The sequence below is a fragment of the Prionailurus bengalensis genome, chromosome B1 (assembly GCF_016509475.1).
Source record: "Prionailurus bengalensis isolate Pbe53 chromosome B1, Fcat_Pben_1.1_paternal_pri, whole genome shotgun sequence".
NCBI lineage: Eukaryota > Metazoa > Chordata > Mammalia > Carnivora > Felidae > Prionailurus > Prionailurus bengalensis.
This window is the reverse complement of record NC_057344.1, coordinates 150,740,064-150,750,776: the sequence shown is the minus strand read 5'-3', so window position 1 is coordinate 150,750,776 and position 10,713 is coordinate 150,740,064. Positions and strand designations below refer to the sequence as shown.

General features: G+C 36.3%; 1 protein-coding gene across 1 annotated transcript in view; it reads right to left on the bottom strand.

The window, feature by feature from the left end:
• Nucleotides 1-9,175: 9,175 nt before the first annotated feature.
• Nucleotides 9,176-10,713, bottom strand: part of TMPRSS11D (transmembrane serine protease 11D) — a 75,961-nt gene continuing 74,423 nt past the window's right edge. The window contains exon 12 of the mRNA XM_043556631.1: nt 9,176-9,467. Within this exon, the coding sequence (XP_043412566.1) occupies nt 9,306-9,467 (162 nt within the window). The 3' untranslated portion in view covers nt 9,176-9,305. The remainder of the gene's footprint in view (nt 9,468-10,713) is intronic.

The following is a 10,713-nucleotide window of genomic DNA, read 5'->3' as shown; positions in this document are numbered from 1 at the left end:
ATACCTCTCCTGGGTTTATTATATATGAGACCTGGTGGTTAGTAGATGGGGGTAGCTACCAACTGCTACATCAGCTATGGAAGCAAAATCAGCTATTATAACTACCACTGTTACCATTACTCTTATTATTTCAGTTCATCCTTCCAATGAGTAGAGTATCAGTCCCCTTTGCTTGTTCCATTGTCATACATTATTTTCCAAAAAATTCCTGGAAAAAAATGAATTTTTGCTCCTATCATTTCTACTTATCACAGACAAATGCCTCTAACGAAGTAGAACAGCTAGTGAGAAATATGTGTGAATTCTAGAATAAAATAAATTTTCTTAGCTGAAGCATAACCTCAAAATTGGTCAAGACTGTGAATACATGTGTTTAACTGGGGTAACCCAGCAAATCTGCTTATGTGGGAATTTCCTTACAAAACTACTGCCAGTAAAAACAGCTGTCTTTATAAAACTTTTATCTGGAGCAAGTTTTAACAGAATCGAGGCCCTTTTGGATCATCTATAGGCTTTAGTGATAGGGCAGGCCTAATATGTTAACGACCACACTTCCAATATATTTATGTTAGAATTCAGAGAAATTGTCTTTACTTCATGAATTCTACCCAAATGAGTATTGTAATGTAACAGAAGCTCATTTCATAATATTTGTGGCTTTATTTCTTTAATAAAAGAAAGCGATCCAGAAGGTATTTTTATGAGAACTTATTTTCTTCCACACTAACTTAAGGAAAGCACTTTGCCTGATCTGTGTGTGTAAAAGGGGAGATTTAACGTTAATTTCACTTAATGAGAAAATGTAAATGGTTGGTAACAGTAGAGTGTGAACTTTGAAGCTTTCACACTTTAATTTTTCCTGGTTTTGTCTGGCATGAATTCTGAAAAGGAGCTCAATGCAATCTGCTCAAAAAGAGATAGCCTTTATTTAATTACCCAACCATACTGGAGAGAACTGAAATCTTTCACCTAATAGGATTAGAAACTGCAAAAGTAAAAGGATTTTGCACTTCCTGCTAAAGAAGGACATTTCTTTTTTGAGTGTGATTAGATCTTTAGAAAAAGATGTCTTGCTTAAAATTAAAATCAAGGATTAATAAAAAATAGTTTTTTAAAATATATAGCTGGTGGTGCAATGTATTACTTGATTGTATAACTTTAGAGCAAGAATTCCCACTTAAAAATTTCTTTTTGGCTCAGAGTTATTTTTCACTCTATTTTTAAATCTTTTTTTCTTAGTAAGTTTTATATGGTCTGTTTCATACAATTTATTAAAACGCTCAGTTTACCCAAAGTAAAATGCTATGAAGTAGGGAAAATTATTGTTGAAGCCTTACAGATAAGGAAATGGAAACACTGCCTATGACCTACCATGGTCCTTTAGTAGACCAATGTGAGTGGAAGAATAGTGTAAGTGGATGGTGAGAGGTGGTGCACACAGATGGAGAGCATTGGTCTGAGTCACAGAACCAACAGTTGAGCAGTCCCTGCCTTTTCCTACTGTGTGGGCTTGGTCACTTCAATTGACTTCTGACATTTTATCTGGAGTTTGAACCCCTGCTTCTTCAACTTAATGTGACCATCAGATCATCCTATGGGTTGAATTTATTTCCTTATCTTTTTCTAAAAATAACAATATGCAAAAATGTCTGATAATGTCTAATATCCAACATTGGACCATAATAGTTAGACTAATAGTATCACTGCTGTTTATCAAATTTATCTTATATTGTTGTCATCTAAAAATGTATATATAAGGGGCACCTGGGTGGCTCAGTCGGTTGAGTGGCTGACTTCGGCTCAGGTCATGGTCTCACGGTCCGTGAGTTCAAGCCCCGCCTCGGGCTCTGTGCTGACAGCTCAGAGCCTGGAGCCTGTTTCAGATTCTGTGTCTCCCCCTCTCTGACCCTCCCCCCTTCATGCTCTGTCTCTGTCTCAAAAATAAATAAACGTTAAAAAAAATTAAAAAAAAATAAAAATAAAAATGTATATATAAGACTCTACCACAATAAAGCTTCTCTTTAGTTTGGATTCCTGCAATGAAAACTACTGTTAAAAATTATAAGTTTATGATAGTTTAGAAAGTTAGATGAAACAGGTTTAGGCGATTTTCCCTGCCATGAGTACAAACATCTAAATATATAGCTATGACTTACTGAATTTATCTCTTCTGAGCATATATTAGTGTCTTAAAGTCAGACTCAGCTAGTATATTTGATAGTTTCTTTCCCTGTTGCAAATCAAGTAAAGATTGATGGGAAACACTGACCATTTTCCTTGACTGGTAGAACAAAAGCAGGAAAATAAATTGAAATAACCATTAAAATGGAAATGGTTAGAATATTAAAGGATGCTGATTTCAAGACTTTTTCTATGAAAGCCCTGAAAATGATAAAGGCTATAAAATGCTCTTTCTGATTTTGTAAGCTTTTTTAAGAGAAGACTAAAAATGGTAAGGTAGAAAATTACCAACAAGAAAAACTTGGGGTCAATAAATCACTAAAAATACTTTTCTAAGGACTATTACAAATATTCTATTTACAAACACATAGAAAAAAATACAGGCTTTTTAAACTTAAAACAGTTTTACTTTTTTATTATTGCAAATGCAATTATTTAACAATCTCTGAATCATTTGAGCTTGTCTTATTAAAAAATGAGATTATATATTTTTTTAATTTTATCCCCAAATTTATATATTAGGAAAATTCCTAATTGCATAAGAAATAGTACCATGCACACTAGAAATGTTTCTTTACAATGTTAACATTGATAGTCAATCCTGCTAGATCTATAAAAATTCAAATGAAAGCAATATCAAAATATTAATGTGGATCATGAATAGGAAAATGCTTTTTCTGCTATCTACAATGATATATACTTTTTAAACAGTTTTATATATTTCCTTCAAGGGCTCTTTTCTGAATGACCTGAGAATTTTTGTTTTCCCTCACTATGCCTGAGGATGCTGATAACTGTTCTTTATCAGAGATGAAAAAAATAATATACATACAGGAAAGCACATAAAACATAAATGTACAACTTAATGACTTACCATAAAGCAAATATCCATATAGGTGTGCTAACCAACCAGCAGCTCTCTGCCTTGCTTTTCTTAGGTACAGTTCTACCCTGTCCCCTAAAGGTAAATATTGTTTTATATTTTTTGGTAATAGATGTCTTGCTTTTTTGAAAATAGTTTTTCATGAGTAAAATATATTCTTAAACAATATAGTTTAAAAACCTGTCAATGGAGTAGTATGTATTTTTTAACAGCTGGTTTCTTTTGTTTAACTTTGTGTTTTTAAGGTTCAACTTCGTTAAATGTGGCTCTAGTTTATTCATATTTGTGGCTGTATGATCATCCATTGTGGGGAATAAGTTTAGGAATTCCCTGAGCCTGCACTGATGGGTTAACAAGGCATAAAGAATTAGAAAGCCATAGGATGCTTACACCCAAGTTTGGGTAAACAAGATTAAGTAAATAGGTATAGAGAGGGTGGGGCAAAGGCCCCAATATAGAACAAAGGTATATGAGGTAAAGATTAGGTATTCAGGGAGGAAACACCCCCCAATTTAGTACTGTAGCAGAAAGCTGCTTTCACAGGAGGGAAGGACCAAATTAGGTAAACAAGTAAATAGGGCTCTAGACTGCTGCAGGGCAGAGTTGCCCAAAGAGGAGCTAATTAGCAAAAGAAAGGTGCCTTATTGACTCTGATGGAACAGGTTCTGTCTTTCTTGCCCCAGCAGTTTAGGTAAACAGACGTGGTGCCTCGTGTCTGCTGTGAACAAGCTTACCACCCAACTGCCCAGCACCAGGATTTTCTTTTGTATTAAACCCAAACCCCCTAACCTGACATATCTTCAAAACCCCCTTTCCTTCACGTCCATGAGTTAATGTTCACAGTTTCACTGTCTCTTTGTGCACGTCCATCACCATGTTTGTAAGCCTTCTGATCCTAATAAAAATGGAGCAAGGACCCTTAATTGGGGCTCTTGTCTTCTCCTGGACATTAGCCATCTCTGACATTTTAATCTTGGGTCCTGCTTTCTTGCTAGACAAGAGAGAACTCTAGACCCAGAGTCTGTGACAATCCCTTGTGTGAATATAACAGAATTTACTTATCCAGTCTACTGTTGATGGTCGTTTTGTTGTCACTATTTTGGCTGTTATGAGTAATGCTGCTTTGTATATTCCCCTGCTCATGTGGGCCCATTTCTAGTGTATTCACTTTGGAGTGGAATTGCTAGTTCCCCAAGTTTATTAAAGCAATTTACTCCACTCCATCCTTGCCAGTTCTTGATATTATCAGACTTTCAATTTTTGTCTATTGGTGTGTAGTTGTGGTATAATGCTTTTATTTTTTATTTTCTTTATTTCTAATGAGGTTGAGCCCCTTTTATTGTATTTATTGGCCATTCAGATTTCTTTTTTCTGATGTACCTGTTCTAATCTTTTGTCCATTTTTTTTTTTTACCAAGTTACCTATATTTTCCTTATTGATTTGTAACAATTCCCTATGCATTTTAGGTATTAACCAGTTTAGTTACGTGTATTGTAAGTATCTTCCCTCATTCTGTCATTTCCCCTTTTTATTCTTTAATAGGGTCTTTTGAATAATAAAAAATTCTTAATTTTAATAAAATCAAATTGAACACATTTTTTCTTTAAGTCTTTTTTTGTGCGATACTAAAATAACTTTTTTCATCTTCAGACATCAGGATATTTATAGAGGTCATCAGACATTTCCTTATTTTCTAAAAGATGTATTTCCCATTCTCTCTTTTAGTCATGCAAAATGGCTTTTGCTTCTACTTGCCTGAAAGTGTAAATGCCATCAAATTCGTATTTGCAGTTCAATCCCTTCTCTGAGCGACAGATATGAATTTACAGTTGTTTTCCTGACCTGATTGCTTGTACATTTCAAATGTAACAGATTCAGAAAGAAACTCTTGATTCCCCATCCTCAAACTGGATCCCCTTCCCAAATTTTCCTTTCAGTTGTTCAGGCTCAAAATTTGAGTCAACCTTGATTTCTCCCTTACCCTCAGCCCCTAAATCTAGTCTATCGGAAATTTCTGCTGTTTTTTTCTGCAAATATCTCTTGAATTCAAGTATTTTTCACCATCTTCACTATTAGCTCCTCAATCCAAATGAGTCCCATCATTTTCCCGGGTTCCTGCAATAGTCTTCTGACTCCTCTCCCTTCTACTTTTGTATTGTAGTTTTTTCTCTTAGAGTAGTCATATTAATCTTTAGGAAACAGAAAATTGATCATATAAGGCAGCAGAAAGTGCAAAGCCTTTAGAGTCTACTTGGCAGTCTTCTTTTTGGAGAAGCAATTACGTCAATTGTTTTAGATTTTTTTTTTATAAATCATAATGTTCATAAATACTCAGGCAGGGAAATGATTTTAAAGGAGTTTATTTGTTATAAGGTATACCAACAATTTGTGTATATATTTCACCAAGTTCGTTAAATTTGCACTTCTTTTCCATGAAGTAAATGACTTCAGCGTAGGTCACTTCACAACTTACATGAGGAAGTACAAGATTTCATCACAGTGAATGTAGTTGTTCTGAAACTCAGGTGTTGTGATTCTCCTCCAAAATCTTGCCCTCAAATTTAGAATAAAATCAAAACTTCTTTGGCCCATGTACCTATTTCTTCAACCTCCTCTAACACATGTTTTTCTTCAGTAGTTTTACTCCAACCACATTGACTTCTTACTGTTCCTCGAACTCACAAACTTGTCATCTCAGGGCAAGTTATACTTGCTTGTTTCTCTGCCAGGCTTGTTCTTTCCTAGAAGTTGGCTTGACTAGATCAGAATAAAGCTTGGCACATTATAAGTGCTCAAAAGCTATTGATAAACAAATGATGGGTAAAACAATGAATGACTGGTTAGATGGATGAATTTTGTAGGGAAAAACCCTTTTATTAATGTATTCCCTGATTTTTTTTTTTAATGTTTACTTATTTTTGAGACAGAGACAGAGCATGAACGGGGGAGGGACAGAGAGAGAGGGAGACACAGAATCGGAAGCAGGCTCCAGGCTCTGAGCCATCAGCCCAGAGCCTGATGCGGGGCTCGAACTCACGGACCGCGAGATCGTGACCTGGCTGAAGTCGGACGCTTAACCGACTGAGCCACCCAGGCGCCCCTGTATTCCCTGATTTTTATTGCATTAGTACTTTCAGTCTAATTTGTATGATTGGAGGTTAAACGTAGAGGCCACCCTGGAAAACGCCCTGAGAGTTCTGTTTGCTTTTTGAATTCCTCAGTTTCATTCAGTTGCTTTTTTTTCCCCCTCCAAAATGGATTTCTACTTTATTTGAATTTTGATCAGTTTGATTTATTCACTCTAGATGATGTATGTTTTATCGTTGTGCACCAGCTTAAACAATGTCCCAATACTCTGAAATTCCTCTCTCTCTCAGAGATCTTATGCTTCCCCCAAACTATTTCCTAATTCTGAGTAGAATCTTAGCCTGGAGGGGACCATGGAAATAATCTATTTTTAAGCCTGACCTTTTGCAGAAATCCTTTAAAACATTTCTGCAGCTGATCATCCAGATTTTGCTTAAGTATCTCCCTTGACAAGGGACCTGTCCTTAAAAAAGACAACTGATGCTTATAGAAATGAATCACTTGAAATATGCAGGGAAAAGATCTGTTTTCCCCGTAGGAGATTAATCAAACTGATTGATTAGAAATGAAAAGGGCTGTGTTTTGAGATTTGGATTACATAGACATATGAAAAATGGAAAGAAAACAACTATTTTGGATCTGTTTGAACCATTTAATGTTTAGCAAACTGGAAAATAGAAATTGAATTGTGTAAATTAGAATCTATGACAGATTTAGATAAATAATCTAAGAAGTTCTTTGTTCCATTCCCATTTAAACGAGAGTAATTATTATTCATGGCAAAGTGGTACTCTGGAAGACTCCCTTTTGATATTATAAAATATTTCCCCTGAATCTTCTAGGACCTCCCATAAATATTAAAATTGCTTTCATGGAGTTACTTAGCTGTCAGTAACATGGAACCCATTAGTATGTTAAAAATAAATAAAGAAGGTCCTCAGATATTCCTTCTCTTATAAATAAACATATTTGCTAAATAATATTTTATTTTCAATAAATTGAATTTGTTCTGTTTTCTGCTAAATAAGTACTTTATATAGCTTTCAATACATAGGAATAAATAAAAATGTTTATGAATATGTGGGGGCATGTACACACACACACACACACACACACACACAAACATGTACACACCAACACACCTATACACAAAAACATGCTCCCCTTGAGGCTTACACTAAGTTACCAATTTAACATTGTCCTCACCAGGTGAAGCCAGGGAGTGTCAGGCTGGACGCTTGCCTCAGTTATAGAGCTTGATTATAAGGCAGCAGAAAGTACCAAGCCTTTAGAGTCGGCTTGGCAATTCTCTTGTTGGAGAACCAATTAAATAAATGGTTGGATTGCCATTCATAAATCATAACTTCCATAAATTCTTAGGCAGGGAAATAGTTTTAAAAGAGTTTATTTGAAATGACATGTATCAATAATTTGCACATTTCACCAAGTTAGTTAAATTTTCAACTTCTTTTTCTTAAAAGTAAATGACTCCACTGTAGGTCTCTTCACAATTTACATGAGGAAATACAAGAAGTTTTTATCACAATGCATGTTGTAGTTCTGATGCCCAGGTGTTGTGAGTTAGCTTTTAGAAGGAGGAAGCCCTGACACATAGATGGTCATGCGTAACCAAGCTTTAATTAATGTCAGGATCCCATAAAAATTCAGTTACATTCATGATTCAAACTACATAAATTACTGTGCCATTAAATTTTAATGGATTTTATTTACGTTCATTGGTAATGTGTGTGTAAGGAAGAGAAAGGGAGAAAAAAAGGAGAGAGGCATTTCTTTTCTAAGACAGTTTTATTTTAAAAATTTTTTTTTAATGTTTGTTTATTTTTGAGACAGAGAGAGGCAGAGCATGAGCAGGGGAGGGGCAGAGAGAGAGGGAGACACAGAATCTGAAGCAGGCTCCAGGCTCTGAGCACAGGCTCTGAGCCTCAGCACAGAGCCCGACGCGGGGCTAGAACCCAGAGACCATGAGATCATGACCTGAGCCAAAGTCGGACGCTCAACCGACTGAGCCACCCAGGCACCCCAAGACAGTTTTATTGAAATTAAACTGTTTAACCCTTCTCTTTGCAAAATAACTTCACATGTGACTTTAAATTCATTACTTGGATTTAGCTATTGAGGGTCCTTATATTCTCAAAAATGACCACTACTGGGGTGATCTTTAGTTCTTAAGATTATTCCTACTTAGTTGTTCAAAAGCACTGTATAGTTGGAAGCTACTTAAGAAGGTTGCACAGGTGTATTTCATCAGTTTACAGAGGAAGTAAATTCTCTCTTTCACATAGATGAGAGATATTTTTAAAGTTTATTTATTTATTTTGAGAAAGAGAGTGGGGAGGGGTGGAGAAAAACAGAGAGAATCCCAAGCAGTCTCCACATTGTCAACTTAGAGCCTGATGCAGGGCTTGATCTCAACGAAGTGTGGAGATCATAACCTGAGCTGAAACCAATAGTCAGGCACTTAACTGACTGAGCCACCCAGGCGCCCCAAGATATTTTTAATAAAATTCATCATAAAAATTATAATTCTTTGGGTCTCAGTTGAGCAGTGACTATTTTAGCTTTGATCTTAAATACCTGAAATTCCTCAGTTTCTTTGGGAGTGTGTTCTTATAGGGTAATTAAGATTGCTGTACAATGACTTCACATATTTAATTTTAGGACTTACACCGCCTATTGAGTAACCAGAAATTTCAAATAAATAGGATTTTTATTTCCTCATGCTATTCTTGCTTCCTTGACTATTATTCTACCATTATCAGCGTCAGTGAGACTTTTCAGGGAAGACTCCTCCAATGCTGCAGACTTGTCCAGATTCCTCTAATATCTTCTCTCAGGGTACCTGTTTTTCTCACTATGAGCTCTTATCACAACTATAATAAAATTGTTACCTCTGTAACTAGTTTACATGTTTCCCCTGGCACACAGCCACAATACTATGCAACATTCATATAGCTTTCTTGAGAAAACAAAATCTGTAGTAATAAAGAACAAATTGTGTTTGCGAAACGATATTTATGTGACCGGAGGTTAAAATAGGGCAACTTCGGGTTCTTTTGCAGCTGAAAGGCAAGGTTTTGGAATTTTAGACATACACCTGCATACAGACTTTGCCACAGAGATGCCTTTATTGCTCTAGACCCCAGTTTTTTCGGTTATCCAAGCACGGTAGGCTGTCACTCGCGTATATACTCCTGGCTTATCTGGCAGACCACATTGATCCCCCCAGCTTACTATCCCCACAAGGAACCAAAGCCGCCGTGAGTCCTCTTGAACTAGTGGGCCACCAGAGTCACCCTGAAAGAAACACAATGATTGAATTTAAGTGTGAGACCACCCTGAAGTATTAAGGAGTTTATTTCTGTCAGTAGAAGTCACACTCAGTATGACAATAAAAATAATCTGACATTTCCTGTTGAAATGTTACAGCAAGTTGAAATAGTGTACCAATTTCATGTGAAAGTTAACCAAAATCCTTTAAGAACACACACGGTTCCTTCCTCAGGTGTGAGAAGATGAGGTGCATGTTTCCCAGACTGTCCTCAGTCACTTGGTGGACTGCTTCCCACCCCAGACTTTACCTCCTCCAGGAAGCTTTCACAGGGCTGTGCCTTCTTTCCCACCGCCACCCCTTCTAGCTTTGGGTTGGGTTGGTTTTTTACTTCCTGTGTTCCACATCTTGTGTGTATCTCTTTCACCACTTCTATATTATTTTATGCAAACACATTGTATGCCTGTTTGAACTTACTCCCTTGCACCAATTCCCCTTGTGACAGCCGCACATTGCTGCAAAACTCACAGCATTTAGTATACTTATTCATTGTCTGTTTTTCTGGTTATTCTGTAAGGTCTGCCAGGGAAGGCATACTTATTCTGGACCCTGCTATATCCTAAGCTTCTAACTCACAGGAGATGCTAAGCAAATATTTGTTGAATGGATGAAGTTTCATTTATCTTCCTATTCATAGTACCTGCATGGTGTCTGATGCATAATAATCTATCATCAAAAAGTATTCTTTGGTGAATAATCACAAAGAAATTTATAAGACAATGAGTAAAACACTCCTTATGAAATACTGGCCAATTATAATAACCCAACCAACAAATATTTGTACATGCAATAATCTAGCTGGGGAGACAAATTTAGTCCATTTTACATGCTGCATGATAGATTGAGTCTGTGGGTTCTGGAGTTAGATAGACTGGGTAAGAAGAATTCTCCACTTCTCAGCCATATGACCTTCAGTAAAGTATTTAATAGCTTTTCTGATCTCAGTTTCCTCATCTATGAGTAATGTTTCTGTATGTTTAAATGAGTTTTATACATGTAACACTTCCAGTATAGCCTGGCATACAGTCTGTACTACTAATAAAAGCCAACTATTATCAAGTGTGCTTTTAGAATGGTTTGCTATTCATTTGACTGCTCTTTGTAGCTAGCTCTTCTAATTACTGGTTTAGATGGGGAGAAGGGTCAGTGTGTGAATCACCAATCGCATGGCAAGCACTGCATGCAGCTGATTGGCACCTGCCTCCTTCAGGT